Genomic DNA, 21,897 nt, shown 5'->3' on the forward strand with positions numbered 1-21,897 from the left:
CACCACACACACACACACACACACACACACACACACACACACACACACATACACGCACACACACACATACACACATGTACACCCCATAGATGACTGACAGCTCTCGTGTCATTACGCCCCGTCGTAACGTCACGAGGTCGCGTGGGCCCGCCAATCATGCAATTATCGCACCAAACAACCCCTGCTCTGTCGCTCGCCACTAAACGTATTCCGACGGCTAACGACCGGCGGAGAAAAAAGGAGAATCAGATAGCGTCGCACCGCCGTCGCCGCGGAGACCGCTGCCGCTGCTGGAAGGTAGCCGCGCCTTTATGTTTCGATTAGCTATCGTTTGGCGCTTATCCGCGCGCGCCTTTCGCGCGATCTCGCGGGGGGCAGGGCCGAAACGCGACGACACGACGAGCGCACAATGCCACCTGGTGGCGGGGCAGGTGACACAGCAACGGCTCACGACACGGGGGGGTCGTGTGACGAGAGCGGGCCCCCCCCCGGGGGAAGGAGAGAGGTGCCGCACGTCCCTCCGTGCTCTCGCTGGCTTGACGGGCGCCTCGCGAGGGTGGGCAGCGATGCCGCGATAACATGCAGAGTGACAACTGGATGTAGATAATGGAATCGGTGACACTGCCAAGTCACAATGACGTAAGGGAAGGGGGGAACGTAATCACTGGAGTGGTTGTGCTTTCTAAGAGACGAGAGAGGCTGCTTCATGTTAGGCATAGTCGATTCAATCATTCAGCACAAAGACAGACAGCTAGACCCAACTCGTCAACATCAACTCAAGGCTTGTTGACAGGTCAACATATTTCGCCTTATCGTGAAATAAAATTACTCAATTAAATTTTCATGAAATCAGATGAATTCAACTTATTTCAAATATTAGCTTGAGCTAATACTTTATCTTTGGCTGATTATAATTCACTTATATTGAGTTTTCATGAATTATAAACAATGTTATATCGAATGGGATCCATGCATTTGATAGACAACGACTTCTAATAGTACCAGTAATTGTTCTTGGTTGGGAAAGTTTTTCATCAATAAACTACACACTTCCCACTATTAATCTCTACTAACAACTAATACTTCACTACCCTAAACATTACTAACATAAGCGAACGACTGATAATACATTCTAATGAATAAGCATAAGTCTGAAATTGCGTAGTGCCCACGAACGAAAGTCGCCCAATAACAGACGCATAGCGAAACGCACCAAGAAATGCTTACAGTACACTCTCACTACATCCACGTACACTTGTGAACGCGTACGCGCGAGTATTATAGGCTACTAACTGTTGCTATGCAGGTCAGTGTCTCCTACAATCCACCCATCAAGCTAGCGTGATCGGAAAGAAATCACCGTATTGTAGTGCCGTTTCCACTTACAAGTAGTTCCAATGACACCCCTCCCCTACACACGCCCACTCCAGCCCCACAGTAAAGCTGGGGCATTAAGCGAACACCGGTCCATCAACGACCGCACGCGGGATGGGCCGGCGAAGAACGCGTGGAGGTGACGAATTCTAAGCGAGCGCATAATGGCATTAAATTGGCCAGACAGGTGACGAGTTGCGGAGGCCGCTGTGCATTTGTGCGGTGTCGGTGCGGACGTCGCTCGAAAGCAGATGCTCACAGAAGGACAGTGAAAGCAAAGAAGACGTGGGGATGAAAGATGATACAAGATAGATAGAGGACCACGCGCAAATTCAAGTGAAAGAAAGACGCAGGGAAGGCAAGATATAAGAAAGATAGGAGGGCACGAGCAAAGTCAAGATAAAGAAAAGAAGGCACGGAGTAGGCACGATACAAGATAGACAAGGGGTCACGAGCGAAGTCAAGTGAAAGAAAGGAAGACACGCGGTAGGCAAGATACAGGGTGGATAAGGGCCACTGGAGGAGTCAATGTTTACACACAGTCAGAAGAGACAGTGAAAGGAAGACATGCTGGAAGTAAGATACAAGATAGATAAGGAGGGCACGAGCGAAGTCTAGTGAAAGGAAGAAAGACACGGGGAGGCAAGATGCAAGATAGATAGGAGGGCACTAGTGGAGTCACTGCTTAGACACGGCTTGAAGGGACAGTAGAAAAGGATGAGCACACACGGGGAGGGAGAAGATGCAAAAGAGAGATAACAGCTACTAATCCAGACACTGTTTAGAAACAACCCGCGCCTCTCTGAAAGGGATGCACACGCAGGGGAGGAGAGATACGTGATAGATAACAGCCACTAGTGTTTAGAATTGGCTCTATTGTTCCGCGGGGACAATACAATACAATCAAGCACCCTCCCGACAAGCAGGGCGAGTGTTTAACCTGTGAATGGGCGGGTGACCAGTGCCAGTCATGCAGGCTCACTGCAAGGCTGAAAGCCGCCTTTTCGGATCCACTTCTTAGAAAGGCTATTGATGTGTACGCCACGGGCGTTAGTGAATGAAGTTAGGCTAGTCGCATTGCGTAGATAAACCCTACCGTGTCAGCCGTATGTAAGTTATGCATAACTATTACCCTATACCATTATATATAATATATAAATATATATATATATATTTTATTTTATTATTTTATGTTGCAACATTTTTTTAACCATGCTAGTAATTTTATGAGTCGTTACTGCGGAGGTATTGAATAATAATATATTATTTTTAACAGGTCTAATATATAATATTTAAACTTATGTAAGGTAATATGTAAAGGATATTACTCCTAATTATAACCACTTATTAAAGAAACTATTGCAGCTGTCTAATTTACTAGTAGCATTGTCTAATGTATAAATCTGTGAACCTAGAAAGGCAGACTTGCTGCACAATGTTATGGGTGACCCATGCATAAATATAACGTACATACACATACTGAGTACTTATAATTACACTGTTAAATACAGTGCCGGGAAGGGCAGGGACAGTTCATATATTGGGCAGGGAAGTATTATATATTATTGGCATGTTTGGAAGAACAGAGCCACAATACGAGATCATGTTGAAATTACAGTTGGCAAATATACTAATATAAATAGGTATCCATTTGGTAGGTTTCTTTAGTATAATGGAGAGAGACAAAGAGAGACAGTGGGGGAATATGGAGAGTGAGAGAGAGAGAGAGATAATGGATAGAGAGAGAGGGGGAGAGAGTGAGCGAGAGAGATAGAGAGAGAGAACGCTGACTTACGGCTCCGTATTCCTTATTCCGGTTGTTGATCTTCTCTCGTTCCCTGTCCGCTAGCACCTTTGTGTACTCCTGCAAGCAGAAGAATCCACTGGTATCGCAAATAACACAATAAAGTTGGTAAAACAAATTGCTTGACACGCTGTGTAGATGTGATGAGATCGGAGCATTTTAGGCCATAATAAAAACATTGTTTGTTCACCCTCACCCGACCGACCTGCCAAAAAGGGGCCGACTCAAAAAATTGTATTGATCTTTCCCACTCTTTTTTTTTTTTACAAATTGTATCACTGTACATTATATAAATCTGTAGGCAATACATTATATGTACCAAGCAGAACAAAGCATTCAACATAAAAGGTATTTCCACACAAGCACACCTGAGCATGTAGACACTATGCTGAATTTGTAAAAAGATCCCCCTCAAAAAAAGAGAAAAAGCCTACCTACCTACCCAAATTTTTCAGCCTGGGTAAGGAGAGGGCAAATAAAGATTTTTTTAATTGTGGCCTTACCGGTCTGTTTTAACATGAGTGCCTCCCCTTCCACCTGCAGTTAGAATATACTGTTAATCCAAAATGACTTTGCTAGTCACACGTATGTACGACGAAATCAGAGAAATTCACCAGTCTATTTCAACATAAGGGGCCACTTTTTCCAAACTAGCTAAGAATTCACTGACAATCCAAAACAATTTTGATATTGATATTGGCAAATTTCGACTGGGAATCTGACATGAGGCAACCTTGTTGGCCCCAACAAAAGAACGTTCAACTCTTGGCGTCCTATAAATATTACTGCACAACGGGAGTGCCGAGTGCATGTAAACCCTGATAGAATCAGCTCAGGTCAGCTTGGGGAAAATCAGTGGGAGATAACCACCACTAAATTAATCCACGTAAAGTAAGCAGACAATCACTGCGGGGTGTTCGCTCCCACGCAAAGATCGTCGCAGCTGTTCGTTTTTAATCGGATCTAGTTCATTGGATTTCAGGATGCACTTACATTTGTAGTAGCTATATTTTAGGATAAATCGATGTCGTTCTAGAGTAGCTGTTAGAAACAGTAGGCCTAAACATTGTAACAGTTACCACAAACTGATGCAACGCACGCTACTAACCAGATACATGAGAGGGTAATCTTACACTACTCACCAGGTACATGAGAGTATAATCTTACACTACTCACCAGGTACATGAGAGTGTAATCTTACACTACTCACCAGGTACATGAGAGTATAATCTTACACTACTCACCAGGTACATGAGAGGGTAATCTTACACTACTCACCAGGTACATGAGAGGGTAATCTTACACTACTGCACCTAGGGTACATGAAGATGTATAATCTTTTACTACTATCCACCTAGGTACATGATGGGTAATCTTACACATACTCACAGGCTACATTGAGCTAGGCGTATTCTTAACACTACTCACCAGAGGCTACATGAGAGTTATAATCTTAACACTTACTCACTAGGTACATCGAGAGGGCTAATCTTTACACTATCTCACACAGATACATGAGGAGGCGTAATCTATACACGACCACCAGGTACAATGAGGGCGCTTAATTTTTACACTACTCACCAGGCTACATGGTAGGAGTATAATCTTACACTTACTCATCAGCGTACATGAGATGCGTAATCTTACACTACTTTCACCAGGTACATGAGGGTGTAATCCTTGACACTACTCCCAGGTACATGGGGAGTATAACCTTCACACTACTCACCAGGTACATGAGATGTATACCTTACACTACTCACCAGGCTATATCGAGAGCTATAATCTTACATCACTACTCACCAGCGTACATAGAGGGCTAATCTTACAACTACTCACCAGCCGTACTGAGGCGGTAATCTACACTACTCACCACGGTACATGAGAGGTAATCTTACGCACTACTCACCAGCGCTACATGAGAGCGGTAATCTTACACTATGGCTCACAGGCGCTACATTGAGTAGCAGTGAGTAATCTTACGCACTACGTCACCAGCGTACATGCAGAGTATAACCTTACACTACTCACCAGTACATGAGAGCTATAATCGTTACACTACTCACCAGGTACATGAGCAGCGTAATCTCTACACTACTCACAGCCCCGTACTCATTGAGAGTATAATCTTCACTACTCACCAGCTACATGAGAGCGGTAATCTGTACACTAGGTCACCCAGGCACATGAGCCGAGTAAAGTCTTACATACTCACAGATACATGAGGTATAATCTTACACTACTCACAGCCGCTACATGAGGCCGTGTAATCTTACACTACTCACCAGGCTAGCATGAGGCGGTATCTCTACACATACAGTCACAGGTACACTGAGGCTGTAATTCTTAGCACTACTCACCAGGTACAAATTTGAGCAGTATAAATCTTACACTACTCACCAGCCGTACATGAGGACGCCGTAATCATTACACTACTCACCAGGCGTACATGAGAGCTATAATTTTACACTAACTCACGAGTACTGGGAGCAGTGTATAATCTTACACTACTCCACCAGTGTACATGAGAGTATAATCTTACAGCTACTCACCAGGTACATGAGGCGGTATATTCATTACACTTAACTCACAGCGTACATTGAGCTAGTATGAATCTTACACTACTCACCCCACAGTACTGAGCAGTATAATCTTTACACTACTCACCAGGGTACATGAGGCGGGATAATTTACGACTACTCACAGGCCTTACATGAGAGCGTCAATCTTTACACTACTCACCAAGATACATGAGCAGGGCTTAATCTTACACTACTCCCAGGTACATGAGGTATAATCTTACACTACTCACCAGCGTAATGCCAGACTATAATCTTACACTATTCAACCAGGCTACATGAGATGTATAATCTTAACTACTCTACCTGGCCTACATGAGTAGCGGTAATCTTACACTATTCACCTGGTACATGAGAAGGTAATCTTACACTACTCACCAGGTACATGAGGGGGTAATTTTACACTATTCACCAGGTACTTGAGGGGGTAATTTTACACTACTCACCAGGTACATGAGAGGGTAATCTTACACTATTCACAGCCCGTACATTGCATGAGGGGGTAATTTATACACTTTACTTCACCAGGTACTTGAGAGGGTAATTTTACACTACTCACCAGTCGACTATGAGAGGGCGTAATCTGTACACTACTCGACCTAGGGCATTAACATGAGAGTGTAATCTACACTACTCACCAGGTACGATGAGAGGGGTGAATCTTACACTACTACCACGGTACATGAGAGCGGTTAATTTTTACCACTTACTCACCAGCGTACATGAGAGTATAATCTTAGCACTACTCACCAGGTAATGAGCAGTATAATCTTATACACACTCACCCAGGGACTACATGAGGGGCGTAATCTTACACTACTCACCATGGTTACATGACGAGGGTAATCTTACACCTACTCACCAGGTACATGAGAGGTACATTCTTACACTACTCACCAGGACCTACATGAGAGAGGCGGTAATCATTACCACTACTCACCAGCGCTACATGAGCGGTAATCTTACACTACTCACCATGCCACGTCTACATTGAGCAGGCGTAATCTTACACTACTCACCAGTACCACTGAGAGCCTATAAATCTGTACACTACTCACCAGTACATGAGAGGGTAAGTCTTACACTACTTCACTAGGCCTACATGAGGAGCTATAATCTTCACACTACCTCACAGGATACATGAGGGGCCGTAATCTACGAGCAGACGCAAGAAGGACAACACACTACGAACAAGAAAACAAACATACTTCACCAGGTACATGAGCAGCGGTATCTTACACTACTCACAGCGTACATTGAGAGGGTAATCTTACACTACTCACCAGGTACATGAGAGGGTAATCTTGGACACTACTCACGCAGGTACATTTTGAGTCGGTATCTTAACACTCACTCACCAGCGTGTCATGAGGAGGGTAATCTTACACTAGACTCACCAGTGAGCATGAGAGGTGATAATACTTACACTACTCACCAGCCGCTATACATTGAGAGCTATAATCTTACACTACTCACAGGTACATGAGAGTATTAATCTTACATACTCACCACGCGTACATGAGAGTGTAATCGTACACTACTCACGCAGCGTACATTGAGCAGTATATATCTTAGCACTACTCACCGCCAGGTACCTTGCAGCAGCGCGTTAATCTTACAGCTACTCACAGATATCATGCAGAGACCGTATCCCTACACTACTCACGCAGGTACATTGCAGAGTGTAATTTACACTGACTCTAACATGCGTACATGAGGGGGGTAATCTTACGCATACTCACTGGTACATGAGAGGGTATCTTACACTAATCACCAGCGCTCACATGAGGGGGAGTATTAATGCTTACACTACTCACCAGTATCATTGCAGGAGTATAATCTTACACTGACTCACAGCCTCATGCAGAGCTGTAATCCCTTACACTACCACCAGTACATGAATGGGGGCTAATCTTACACTACTCACAGGCCTTACATGCAGCAGTATAATCTTACACTACTCACACGTACTTGCAGAGTGTAACTTACACTTCACCTCACAGCGTACATGAGGAGTATAATCTTAACACTACCAGCCAGTACATAGTCAGCGGGTAATCTTACACGACTCACTAGCGTACATGAGAGTATAATCTTACACTCTCACCAGCCCGTAGCATGTCAGAGTATATCTATACATACTCACCAGTATACATGAGGAGTGTAATCTTCACTTACTCACGAGTACATGAGAGTGCTAAATCTTCACTACTCACCAGGTACAGTGAGAGGGCTAATCCTTTACACTACTCAGCAGGCTACATGGAGAGTATAACCCTTAAAACACTACCTCACCAGGTACATTTGAGCAGTGTAATTCTTACACTACCTCACCAGCATACATGAGAGGCGTAATCTTACACTACTCACCGAGGTACATGACAGAGGGGTTTAATCTTACACTACTCACCAGTTACATGAGCAGCTATAAACCTTACACTACTCACCTAGCTACATGATGAGCTGCTAATCTTTACACTACTCACAGGTACATGAGAGGGGCTAACTCTTACATACTCACCAGGCGTACATGAGAGCGTAATCTTACACTTACTCACAGGTACATGCAGAGTATGAACCTTAACGTACTCACCAGGTACATGAGAGTATAATCTTACACTACTCACCATGCGGTACATGAGGCGGTAATCTGACACTACTCACAGTACATGAGCAGGTGTAAATCTTACAGCTACTCACCAGGTACATGAGCAGTGTAATGCTTATCACTACTCACAGCGTACATGCGAGCAGGTAATCTTTACACTACTCACCAGGCTACATGAGAGTTGTAATCCTTACACTACTCACCAGGTACTGAGAGTATAACCTGTGAGCACTACTCACCAGCGTACATGAGGCAGTGGTAATCTTACACTTACTCACCAGGCTATTTGAGGGCGTGAATCTTACACTACTCACCAGATACATGAGCGGGATCTTACCATCCAGTACATGAGCGTATACTACACTACTCACCAGGTACACTGAGGCAGGTAATCTTACACTACTCACAGGCTACTGGAGAGTGTAATCTTACACTACTCACCAGGTTACATGAGGCCAGTGCTAATCTTTCACACTACTCACCAGGTACATGTCAGGTGTAATTTTACACTACTCACCAGGTCATGACGAGTGTATATTTTACACTACTCACAGGTACATGAGGTATAATTTTTACATACTTACCAGGCTACATGAGTGGGGGGGGCCGGGGGGTATCTTACACTACTCACCAGGCTACATGAGCGTGGTAATCTGGTACATACTACTCAACGAGAGGGTACTGAATTATGTAGATGATGGGTAATCGTTACACTTACTCACAGGCTACATGAAGGTTAATACTTACTACTACTCACCAGCGTACAATGAGAGGGTAATCTTACACTACTCACCAGGTACATGAGAGGGTATCTTACACTACTCACCTAGGTACTTGAGGGGGTAATCGTTACACTACTTCACCATGCGACATGAGGGGGCTAATTCTTACACTAACTCACCAGGTACATGAACGTGGGTAATCTTACACTACTCACCAGAGTACATGAGCAGCTATAATCTCTACACTAGCTCACCAGTACATTGAGCGAGTTATAATCTCTTACACTACTCACCAAGCGTACTTGAGAGGGTAATCTTACACTACTCACCAGGCTAACATGAGAGGGGTAATCTTACACTACTCACCAGGTGTACATGAGCAGTATGAATCTTTACACTTACTCACCTAGCGTACAGATGAGCGGTAATCTATACACTACTCACCAGCGTACTTGATGGCGGGATAACTTACACTAGCTCACCAGCATGTGTTTGCCACTGAGCAGAAAGCTAGTAGGCCTGCAGGGCCTATAGCGTCTAAAAGCCTGCAGGCCGCCAGCAAAGCTGTAGGCCCTCCAAATTTTTGCGAGCCAAATTACAGTAATAAAACAGCATATTCATGTTCTTCCTTATGTTTATTAGTTCATTATTCGATGGGTCCATTAATCATAATCCTCATCGTTTTTCCTTCCTTCTCGTTCGGATGGACTGTTTATGCTTCTTACTGGCCCGGGGCTACAATTAAGGAAACGCCACATCGTTGTTATATGGTAGCCTGCGTTAACTACGACCCTTCCACTTTGACAGGCATGAGGACAGACTGTCTAGTCTGTACACATAGTCTGGACTTTCTATGCGGTCTTGGGCGGCCAGAACTATTTTTGTAAAACTTATAAGCATCTGAGATGCAATCTAGCAGCCCATTCATGCGTACTCAATAGCCTTAACAACTAGCAGACACTTTTTGCGTGGGAAAAGCAAAAAATTATGTAATAATTATTAGCTACTGTAAAAATTTTGATGGCGCTCACATGGGCTGTACTTCCGTCTGTGTGAGTGTGTCCAAAGTAAATGTATTTTGTAGACATACAAGCTCTTACGTTTACACTACTCACCAGGTACTTGAGAGTATAATTTTACACTACTTCACAGGTACTTGAGAGGTATAATTTTACACTAGCTCACCAGGTACTATGATGGGCTATCTTACACTATCTCACCATGCCGTACTGAGGCGGCGTAATCTTTCTGCCCATCAGATCTAGCGATCTCTCGCTGCCGACGAGCCCTGAGATTCCTGCGTGCGGAATAGTTCAACACATACTTTGTGCCGCAAGCCTGCCAGGAGTTCGTAGCGCCCTAAAACGCGCGCTGAGTCTTACAACTGGCCCGCTCACACGTCTTAGCGGCCGACTCTGGCGCAGTCCACAGAGCTGAACTCAGCTAAGCTAGCGCTACCTCAGCTAAGCTAGCGCCACCTCAGCTAAGCTAGAGTTACCTCAGCTAAGCTAGCGCTACCTCAGTCTAAAGTCTAGCAGCTTACCTCAGCCTAGCTAGCCCGCTATAGCCTCAGCCCTAAAGCAGGTGGCTATCTCAAGCTATACGCTAGAGTTACCTCCAGCCTAACGCCAAATTGCTACCTCAGCCTAAGCTAGAGTTTAATCTCAGCCCACCTAAGCTAGTGCCCTATCGTCAGCCCTAAGCTAGTGTTACCTCAGCTAAGCTAGAGTTACCTCAGCTAAGCTAGAGTTACCTCAGCTAAGCTAGAGTTACCTCAGCTAAGCCTAAATTCCGGGGGGGGTTCTGGGAGGGGGGGGGGGGGCAGGGTGGGCTGGGGGGTGTGTTGGGGGTTTTGTGGGGGTGTGGCGGGGTGGGGGCGGGGGTGGGGCGGGGGGATACCCTTCGGCTAAGCTAGCCTGCTATCTCAGCCCTAAGCATAGCAGTACCTCAGGCTACAGCTTAGAGTTAAACTCAGCCTAAGCTAGCGTGACCTCCAGCTAGCTTAAGAGTTACCTACGGCTTAACGCTAATAGTTAACTCAGACTAAGCTAGCGGTTCATCTCAGCTAGCTATGCTACCTCGGCTAGCGCTAGTGCTATCTCAGCTAAGCTAATGCTACCTCAGCTAAGCTAGCGTGACCTCAGCTAAGCTAGAGTTACCTCAGCTAAGCTAGTGCTACCTCAGCTAAGCTAGTGCTACCTCAGCTAAGCTAGAGTTACCTCCAGTGCTCAAGTCCTAGCAGTTTACCTCAGGCTATAGCTTAGGCCGCTGAGGCCTCAGCTAAGCTAGAGTTACCTCAGCTAAGCTAATGTTACCTCAGCTGAGCTAGCGTTACCTCAGCTAAGCTAATGCTACCTCAGCTAAGCTAGCATGACCTCGGCTAAGCTAGAGTTACCTCAGCTAAGCTAATGCTACCTCAGCTAAGCTAATGCTACCTCAGCTAAGCTAGCGTGACCTCAGCTAAGCTAGAGTTACCTCAGCAAGTAGAGTGCGTACCTCAGCTAATGCTAGCGTGCACCTCAGCTAGCTAGAGTTACTCTAGCCTAAGCTAATGCCCTACCTAACAGCTTGATCGTAGCGCCCGACTCATGCTAATGCTGCAGTTACCTCGGCCTAAGCTTAGCGTTACTCTAGTTTTTTATAGCTAAACGCACTATCTCAAGCCCCTGAACTAGTGTACCTCAGCTAAGCCAATGCTACCTGATCAGCTATTGAAACTAGTACGTGAGGAAAATCGCGGCAACTCTCTTTCCAACAAGCTTATGTAAGGCAAAACTTTACGTCGTTAAGTCGGTAGCGGTTGACATTGGCATGTTGTTGAGTGCAGTAATAGCGTTTAACTCTCAGAGATGCAGATATTGTAATCTAAGAGAAACGTACAATGAAATAAAATTAATTTTCATTAACAAGGGTAATTACCAAGGTCGCACTCCAACTCCGTTACTACGCCATGCTCCAGCAGAAATCTTCTCTCCTGTATGTCCACCGCGTGTCGTGTCAAGTCTGAAAAAACGTGAAACGCACCGCATTCGTTAAAGATCCCCCGACGCCACGATTCGTTCTTACCAAGTTGGCGGCATGGAAACGGAAAACACGTGGTCTTCGTTAAAGATTTCTAGACGTCATGATTCATTACAAGACGACTCTACTGTCTGCACACGAGAGTGCATCGTACGTATTTCTAACTCACTACTTTTACACTGGATATTTTCAAAGTGGAAGCAGTGCCTTAAACGGTTTGGAAGTGGTTTGTTGGCAACGTTTTTGCTTCTGAGGAATTAGGGATGCCCGCTGCGTCTATCGGACTAACAGGAATTTATGGCGGTGCATTGGAGAAAAAAAAATGTTCAGTATAGGGTCAAGACATGTGAAGGAATGAACTCGAAACTTGAAAGAAAAAACTCAGCAAAACCTGCGAGGGTGGAGACTTGTAAACGAACGAATGCACAAGCAAACGAACGCACGAACAAATTTACACAGGAATGCATGCACGTACTTACTCGCTTACTCACTCACTCGCTCACTCACTCACTCACGTACAGATAAATAAACAAGACATGCAAACAAACAAAGGAACAGATGAACAGGCAAAGAGAAAGATAAACAAATGAACAGACAAACAGACACATAAACGAACAAACGGACTTGACCGACAAATAAATGAATGAACAGACAAACAGACAAGCAAAAGAACGGATGAACAGACGCACAGACAGACAGACAAACAAACGAATAAACAAAAGAACGGATGGACAGACAAAGCGACAAGCAAAGGAACAGACAGAATGACAGACGAACGGAGGAACAAAGGGACGCTCGTACCGGGGTACTTGCGCTTGAATGACTTCACGGCCAGATACTCGCTGATCTGCTCCTGCAGGAAGTAGCGCTCTCCGGACTTTGTGCGCGGCCACTGATACTCGAACAGCTTCTCCACGGGGAACGTCGCGTGCCTGCCGAAAACCCACAAATCCCATTACGTCATCGCTCTCTCTCGCTCGCGCGCTTGCTCACTCGCTCCCCGCCGCCGCGCCTCTTCCCTCCCCCTCACTAACCTGTCACGGTTGGCGCGTTGCTCGCTCGTGACAGGCGAATCTGATCGAGGTAATTCGTGCGTCCGCACGAGGCGGAGTAATGCGTTCCAAATGTACGTGGACAACCGAGTGGTCGACTGCGCAGTAAGTTAGTCTTACTGAGCGACTAAGTGACAGAGTAGTGGCTAATTAAGCGCACGCTAGCACGTAAAGCAGCTTAAGCGTTACATTACGGCAAACAGAGAATGTCGCTGTATCGCCGAAAATTGACATGACATGATAGTACAATACTGGCTCAACTAACCTTTACATAATCACCGGCCATGAAACGCCGCGTTGACACATATTTTATTTTTATGCGACTGAGAGACAAATCCACGAATAATAATATTGCAATTCAGTTATGGCAATATTCTCGCACTTAAATATTATCGTTTTAAATTTAATTGTAATTATAGTTATAAACAAACTGCATTGCACCCGGATATTGCAAACTTACATTTTGTTATTAGGGGTTTCACATCAGTATAATACTAGAGAAAAGATTCTGTGTATATTGTTTGTACCACATTTATTTTATTTTACATTACGTCACTGATTACCATAAGCTTGCCTGCTGCTTTGTGACGACTTGAATAACGAGGTCCAACCACGTACTGTTTCCGTGACAACACTACTCTGTAACCTCACAAAAAATGTGTAAATGAACGTTAGAGTCGTTAGCCTAGTTCTAAGCTCGGCAGATGGCGCCACATTACCCAACAGACAGGACGCTGTCCTCGTCAACGGGTTTCGCTGATCGTCGCGACTTCTGTGAGGAGAACGACGACTGGGAATCTTCCTGGTCCTCGTATCCTTCCAGTACGGGAATCACGGGCTTCTCTATTGAAGCTGGTCAGGGAAAAAATAGTTTCCCTGAGTCACGTGCCGAATCTCAATCGAGGTCAGAAATCACGGGCGATAGATGATGTGCCGGATCGGACAAAACTGTTCCATATATATTTTATATTATATAGGGTTACTATTATTAATTATTAATTGTTTTATTGTTTATTTTTTATTCACTTTTTATATTAAACAAGAAGAGCAGCAATTCGTTTTAGCAAAATCGTATTATATCTACGTCATGTTTCAAATCGGCTAGCTGCTTAGTGCCAATTTTCACGGGCACCATCGCAAGTAAGGAGGGATCCCACAGGTCTTGTTGGCACTGCCATGGATAAATACGCATTCTCCGGCCGATGTACGGCTGCCGTACTCACCACCCGCGTCGCTCAGGTTGGTTTTGCTCGACTGGAGATACGAACTGTCGTACATCATCAACGACTCTTCGCCGGCTTCCAGACTCTGGTCCGCGGGGTTCGACACGTCCGCGGTGGAAAGCTGCATCGCTGCCGTGCCTTCGTCTGCCTCTGGCAGCTCTTGCAAATTCTGAAAAATAAGAACCATCTACGTGTTACGCGTCTTAGCTCCCGACATCAACGTAGATTTCTTTATCGTTCACATCATACGTTGTTCGTATGCTGCAATGGTCGCACATGGGAGCAAACTGGGTTACACAAATGCGCCATCATGTAACAAACAGGATCAGTCAATTGATCCGATATATTAAAGTGGAATCACCAAAGATTTTTCAACAGATTCTTGCTTAGTATAGGAGATAAAATCTACATGCACCGCTATCTGAATGAAGTTTATTCTAACAAGACGTTCCGAGTCACACTGCAACATCTTCAAGGACGGCGCTACATGAACAAACTTTCCCGGAATACAATGTTTAAAGGGATTTTGAATTTATTTTGGCTCACTCACGGTAATTCTCGAGGAGGGATCCATCTCAAATAACACGCTCGATATGGATACGTCGTCTTCCGGCGCTAGTACCGTCTGCGCAATATCGCCCGTGCCCATCAAATTCTCCACGGCCACGTCTGCGTAGGTGGTACCCCCTTCGAACTGCACATCGTCGGAGATCTCGGGTATCAATTGTTCTCGATAGGTGGCGCTCTCCGATGTTTCCGCGCGCTCGGTGACATCTTTCTGTGGGAACGAACTCTCGTCATACGGCGTCTTGCCAGGGTCGCTGTCAAACGCGTGTTCGGGTTCGTGCGCGTGCATGGAGTTGAGAAGCGCAGACTGAACGCACGTCAAGTTCTCCACCATGCCGGCCGTCTCGGGATTTAGAGAGTCCGGCGCCTGTAAATCGTCGGGCATTTCCACGGCCGGAGGACACGACATCGTCTCCGGGATGGAGTCATCTGGAATTTCGCCGGCTGTTACGTCAGACATTACGCACTCCTGAAACGAAGTTTAGTTGATGAACCATGAGCATCATTACTATTGCATTGTTTTTGTTGTTATCTGGTTGATCTCTTTACGTGAGAGTAGTACTTGTAGTAGTCATAGTGCCAATACTTTCACTGTGTACAATCGAAACACTGTTGACTGTTGTTAATGTTATCACACCTAGTAAACTACTGCACATGTGTACCCTTGTTTACGTCCGTTAATTAATAGATGCGTATTCTTGAGAATGTAATTACGTCAGCAACGTAGTTAATCACACGTAACGTTATTGATTACTATGTCAGTAGTTAGTACAACTGTACTATGTTGTGTACAGTACTACAAAAGTGCAATGTTATTTCCGAGCACATACGAATGATGGGCCAAGTTCACTGTCCGTATACATAAACTACTCATTATCACCACACTAGCTCTTTAATTCTACCTAATAATATTCATGGCTTTTCAAAAACTGCAATTACTAAGTTATAATTGTGGTACATACGTTTTGATCGCTTTTGTTGTGTAAAATTTCGGTTTCTACAATACCGCTATCGGCCATATTTGATGCTTTATTATTGTAGACGGACACGTTTAGTTGCTGCTAACTTAATAATTAAGGGAAAGGACGAGCGGGGCCATCTTTCCTATAGGCATCATCACTGTCGTCACTGTGATCACGAATTTTTTTCTTCCTAAATTTTCATTCTTTTATTTAGTGAACTCTTTATGACAAAAATCTAACAAAGAAACTACTTGAAAAATATATTTCGTTGCATTTTCTTGACGATTTTACTAAAATCTCAAATATGATGGCGAGTACAAAAATCACCGTATTTTAATGGATTTACGAGAATGTTTGAAACGTAACATTAGATTTGAGAAGTTAGGTACAAAATTACACCCTCCGCAGTACGATAACCGATATGAATAGAACGTTGCGGAGCAAGAATGTGAAATGCTGAAGGCGGGTACAAGAATGGCGAAGGAAGAAATAATTGTGATAATGAAAGAGTGTACGTGAGAGTACGTGGCACGTGGAATTTTCACTTTATAAATTCCTCCCGCTCCCTCCTTCTCCCCTTGGCTTCTTTCTTGCTTTCCGAGTCCCTTCCAAACACTCAAATATATACACACGTACGTATACGCACGTACACACGCACACGTACCGCTACTTTAAAATAGCTTTATTATAATTAAGAATAATAATAATATTAATATTATTATCATCATCATTATTAAATCTTTATTGCATATAATTAAAATACAAGTACATGTAATGACAAGTGTTTTTCACAGAGAAAAAATCTGTTGATCGCAATTGTGTTAAGCTGTTAAAATACTATAATTTCCAAGTAGGCCTAATTCAATACATTATAATATTTAGGCCTATATATATAATATTATATATATTTATTATATACATTTTATATGTACTTATTACACAGGGGCGTGTACAGGGGGGGGGGATCCATGCAGGGGGCCGGACCCCCCGCCCCCCCCCCCTGCTCGCGCAGAAAACGCATCTAAGGGGGTCTAATTTCAAAATGTTTGTGGGGGAAGGCCCCCAGACCCCCCCCCCCTTCGCGTGCTCGCAAGTTAGATCCCCCCTGGTACAAATCCTGTACACGCCCCTGATTACATACTATAACATATTGCAATTCAATCATGCATTCCGGTACACTTATCTCTCCGCGCCTACTATTTCGTCGTGCATCGATCACATCACTGCAACCGTATTTCGCAGGTAAATGGAGACGGGCGGCTGGCTTCAGGGACTCCCCGACGACGACCTGGTCGCGCTGAGCGCCGACGTCGGCTCCGACTGTTCTTCCTGCAGCATGCCCGGCAGCGGCAATACCTCCCTGGAGGATCCGCAGCAGGGAAGCTGGAACAGCAACGGCGGCAGTAACACATGCAGAGCCCTGCGCTGCGACCCGATGCCGCCGCTGCTGCCGCCGCCGCCGCCATACATAGACGACGCAAACTACGCGACGCTGAACCCGATCGGTCACGTGACCGCCGCGCAGACGCCGCTGACGCACGCCATGGCAACGAGCTTGACGCAAGAGTACGCGCTAAGCAACCACCACCACCATCATCAGCAGCAGCAGCAACAGCAGCAGCAGCATCAGCATCAGCAGAATCAGTATCAGCAGCAACTTCCTCTTGTGCAGAGTTCCCCTCAGGAACTCGAGGCTTCCTCTCTGCTCCCCGGGAGTTTATACGGAGGGCAGGACCTGATCGAGGGATCTATGACCATGAGCGAGCTCGCGCCGCATAACCATGACAACGCTGCGAATCAGCAGATGTACTTCTCCCCGTGGCACGACGCCTCCGCCGTCTACCCTCCCCCGCAGGAACCCTCCGTCGCATCCGCACACATCACGGGAGAGCACGCCGACGCTCTGATGACGTCATACTACGGCGGCGACGCGAAGCAGCGATTCCAGACGTCGCCTCCGCAGAGTCTGAGTGGGCTGAACACGAGCGACATAGAGAACAGTACGACGATAGCGCACTACCAACCGCGAGACGTCATACGGAAGCGGAGAAAGACGATGGTGCCCGTGGACAGGAAGGACGACGGCTACTGGGAGAAGAGGAGGAAGAATAACGAATCGGCAAAGAAATCCAGAGAGTACAAGAAGGACAGAGAGAAGAAGTTTTTCCGGCGCGCCTGTGAGTTGGAACAAGAGAATCAGATGCTCAGGGAGCGGATAGCAGAACTGGAGACGAAGATGATATCTGCTGCCAAAGATTGTGCATATGCAAACATGTGAGGTGTATTCTAAAGGCCTTGTGTATTTCATCGCCCTATGTAGTCAAATGTCAAGGCGTTATTATATTATATCAAGAGCTAATAAATACCTATTATTATTACTATTATAGGTATTTATTAGCTCTTGATTATATATATTGCCTTAATTAAATATAACATTGTCGCGCCATCTATCGAGAGAAATAATCTATAAGCGCATAATTTTTATTATTATATGCATATTAGATTAGGTTCTTACCAAAGAAATACACTTCATAGAATATCGAGTATTATATTTCTATGGTTCTTACTAGGAAATGTTGAAATGCGTTGGAAAGCCAAACTATATATTTATAGTAAAGTATTCTTGTGGTATGTGTAGTCATACGTGTATGTCATTTAGTGAATATCGTAATTAGAATCGTGTCACTGTTTAAACATTATAGTAGGTGTAAAGAATGTTTGTCGTAAATTAATGTACTTTTTTTGTATCTGGTAATAGCGACTTCTTGTAATAAAGATAAGCATTTCAGCACGGACAAGCTATGTGTATATAGCTGTGTTAGACTGTCCTTTATACGTGGTTTTCATATCACATGTATTTATATATCATTACATAAAACTAAGCAGCCATAATAATATAATATATAAGGTACCATAATTGTAATTGTATTATAGACGTTTGATAAAATATTATTTGATATTTGATGTTGAGATTTGATATTATTCTGAGCAAAATGATCGCGAGTTAGATACACATGGAAATCACGAGCATAGAAATCGTAACTGCGAATCGTATACATTTTAACCACGATTGTTGTAGATGCCCTTCAGACTTTTTAACTTGGTCTTACTTTTGTATTTAGTAGAACTAAGCCGAATTCGTCGTACTTGTAATCAGATTTTTTCCATAACATAACTAGTGGCGTACTCGGCGGATGTCTGTGGGTTGTTTTAGATGGACCAAGATCAATTCTCGGCGCGCGTAGTTCTAATGCAGCCGTAGCTTGTGAAAGTAGTGCGGTACACACACGTACACGCACGCACACGCACACACGCACGCACACACACACACACACACACACACACACACACACACACGCCACGCACACGCGCACGCACACACACACACACACACACACACACACACAACACACACACACAACACACACACACACACACACACACACACACACACACACAGACAGACACACACGTGCGCGCGCACACACACACATATGTATGTGTATACACACCACACACACGCACACGCACGCACGTGCATGCAAGCACGCGCTTACACATACGCACACATGTGTACACACACACGCACGCGCGCCCAACATACCTTACACACGTACGCGCACATACAAACATTCTGCTTATATACACCCTGAAGGTTTGGTCATTTTCATTACAGCTGTCAAATTTACAACACCTAAACGCTGATTCAGTTAATCAATTTTTAATTATAACTAATTGGTAGTGATTGATTCTACGCTCTCGTATTTGCCACAAAGCGCATCTGTAAAACGAAGTTACTCTTCAGTTGAGGTAAATACTTTATTTCACATGAAGCCAAATCCAATCGCTCGAATGAGAGAGAGCTCATTCGATTTCCATTGCTTTCCGTTCTTTTGAATTCCACTCTTCCATTTCTTTGAATTCCATTCCTTTCCATTTTTTTAAATTTCATTCTTTTCAATTCTTTTCAAATTCCGTTCTTTTTCCCTCTTTTTGAATTCAATTCTTATCCACTCTTTAGAATTCCATTCTTTTCGACTCCTTATAAAAGGCGGAAAGGCGAATCGTCATGATGTCGTATCAGCAGACACGCGCCGTTCAAACTGTCGTCGGCAATCAGCCGACTCGTGCTCTTCCACACAACTTCCGGTCTAAAAATGCAGCAGAAAAAAATAAAACGTAGCAGGCGCGCATATAGGATCGTAGAAAGGGCGCGCAATGTTTTGGTTATGTTTAATTAGTCGGATGTTATATATGAGCGCAACTCATATAGCAACTCATAAGGAATAAGAGCAGTAACGTAGCAGTAATGCACGTGGAGTCATGCATTTAGTGCTAATTGTTTATAGTGCGATATAAATTTCACTATATANCAGTGCGATAGACCGGGAAAATCCGACGACGCCAAACTTGGTTCCCGCGTAGGCTGGGATGTACCAGAGAGGGGTTAGTCCTGTCAAAGGATAAGGTAGTACGTCAATTATCAAATCACAAGTGCCAATTTTACATGTTATTTCGCTGCTTCTCTGTAGAAAGCCCTGTATACACCAGGAGAAAGAAACGTGCAAGAGCTGTGTACTGTAACAACTGCCAAATATTTAGCAGCATCCCGCCACAATCCTTCTCATATGCTATAATGTACATAGGAATGCCGCTCGCGTCGCCTGTCGGGCTGCTAGCCAACCTAACCTCATTCGGCCAAACTTATGCACTCAAAATGGGCAGGGGTATGCCCGCGAGTGAAATCCGATCTAAACATTTTACTTCAGCCCCAGCATCCCGCTACACCCCTACTTTCCACTACTACCCCGTACCCAGTTCCCGTTTGCTAAAATACATGAGTAATGGCACGCGGATCGCTCATCCATGCATATATACTGCAGCATATTTTAGAAAGCAAAGATGGCAACAATTGTTTGAGACTTAATAATAGATAAATCTATAACTAGGGTTTCTGAACTAATGAATATATGAATAGATAATATGATTAGAAATGAAGCAATAGATAAATAGCTATATTAAAAACTATACAATAGATTAATATATTAGAAACTAAACAACAGCTAAATAGATTAGAAATTAAACAAGGGATAAGTAGACTAGAAATTAAACAATAGATAATTAGAGAAGAAACTATACACTAGGCAACTAGATAATATATTAAACAATAGATAGAATACAAACTATACAATCTATGAATAGATTAGAAACTAAACAATAGCTACTTAAACTAGAATCTAAACAGTAGGTGAACTAGATAGGCGGCACTACGATGGAAACAAGATGGCGACTGCAGCAAGACCTCCAAGTGATGACACGTTGACGACGATGCCTCCATCGAAACCGTGACATTTTCCCATGTACTTCAGCGCCAGCATGGTTCCCGTGATGACGGCAGTCTGCAGAACATGACAAACACACTGTAACCCTTCCCGTAAATATCTTGTAGACGTGTGGCAGGTAGTCCCACGTTGATCAGCATGAGGCATCATGTTGACCATCACATGGTTCTACGTTGACCACCAATGGCGCCACGTTGACCAATAGGGACACCAAAATTACTACCAGGTGGCACCACGTTGACCAACAGGTGGCACCACACTGCCTCAACGCTTACTCTACTCATCGGCAGCAAACCAACGAAGGAGTTGATACAGAGGTCGCCCTCAGCGGCGGATTTAGGTGGGGGGGCCGACCCGGCTCCGGCCCCCCTTTGAATTCAGGCAAAAAAAAAAGAGAGAGAGCGAGAGAGCATACTTAAAACGGTACGCGTCACACAGATACATAGTTACACCATTTGCGGTATTTCGTTTCGTGTTTTTGCCCTGGACTGATTTCACTGGAAGCAGCCTGCCCTACGAGCAGACGACAACACGTGTAGGACCAGTTCGGTGTAACGATTCATCCCTGTTAGTAAGGCTGAGAGGGTCTATGTCCCCCGGGGTACTGCCGGAACGTACCCTGGTACTATCTAATATGCCGAAC

General features: G+C 44.5%; 3 protein-coding genes across 3 annotated transcripts in view; 1 reads left to right on the forward strand and 2 right to left on the reverse strand.

Moving 5' to 3' along the window:
- Positions 1-15,975, reverse strand: part of LOC106804966 (PHD finger protein 10-like) — a gene marked incomplete in the record, with an annotated part of 66,296 nt that extends 50,321 nt beyond the window's left edge. The window contains 10 exon segments of the mRNA XM_014806383.1: positions 3,170-3,238; positions 6,170-6,189; positions 10,332-10,384; positions 12,007-12,090; positions 12,910-12,914; positions 12,917-13,040; positions 13,880-14,012; positions 14,384-14,552; positions 14,934-15,419; positions 15,913-15,975. Of these exon segments, the coding sequence (XP_014661869.1) occupies positions 3,170-3,238; positions 6,170-6,189; positions 10,332-10,384; positions 12,007-12,090; positions 12,910-12,914; positions 12,917-13,040; positions 13,880-14,012; positions 14,384-14,552; positions 14,934-15,419; positions 15,913-15,969 (1,200 nt within the window).
- The window catches only part of LOC106804964 (hairy/enhancer-of-split related with YRPW motif protein-like), a 21,497-nt gene extending 2,232 nt beyond the window's left edge, over positions 1-19,265 (forward strand). The window contains exon 2 of the mRNA XM_014806382.1: positions 17,155-19,265. Coding sequence (XP_014661868.1) covers positions 17,159-18,190 — 1,032 coding nt within the window. The 5' untranslated portion in view covers positions 17,155-17,158 and the 3' untranslated portion in view covers positions 18,191-19,265. The remainder of the gene's footprint in view (positions 1-17,154) is intronic.
- A 990-nt stretch (positions 19,266-20,255) lies between these two features.
- The window catches only part of LOC106804956 (15-hydroxyprostaglandin dehydrogenase [NAD(+)]-like), a 3,983-nt gene continuing 2,341 nt past the window's right edge, over positions 20,256-21,897 (reverse strand). Inside the window, exons 3-5 of the mRNA XM_014806372.1 lie at positions 21,697-21,767; positions 21,215-21,422; positions 20,256-20,365 (exon numbers count right to left, since the gene is read on the reverse strand). Coding sequence (XP_014661858.1) covers positions 20,256-20,365; positions 21,215-21,422; positions 21,697-21,767 — 389 coding nt within the window. The remainder of the gene's footprint in view (positions 20,366-21,214; positions 21,423-21,696; positions 21,768-21,897) is intronic.

Source organism: Priapulus caudatus, unplaced genomic scaffold (assembly GCF_000485595.1).
Source record: "Priapulus caudatus unplaced genomic scaffold, Priapulus_caudatus-5.0.1 Scaffold94, whole genome shotgun sequence".
Taxonomy (NCBI): Eukaryota; Metazoa; Priapulida; class Priapulimorpha; order Priapulimorphida; family Priapulidae; genus Priapulus; species Priapulus caudatus.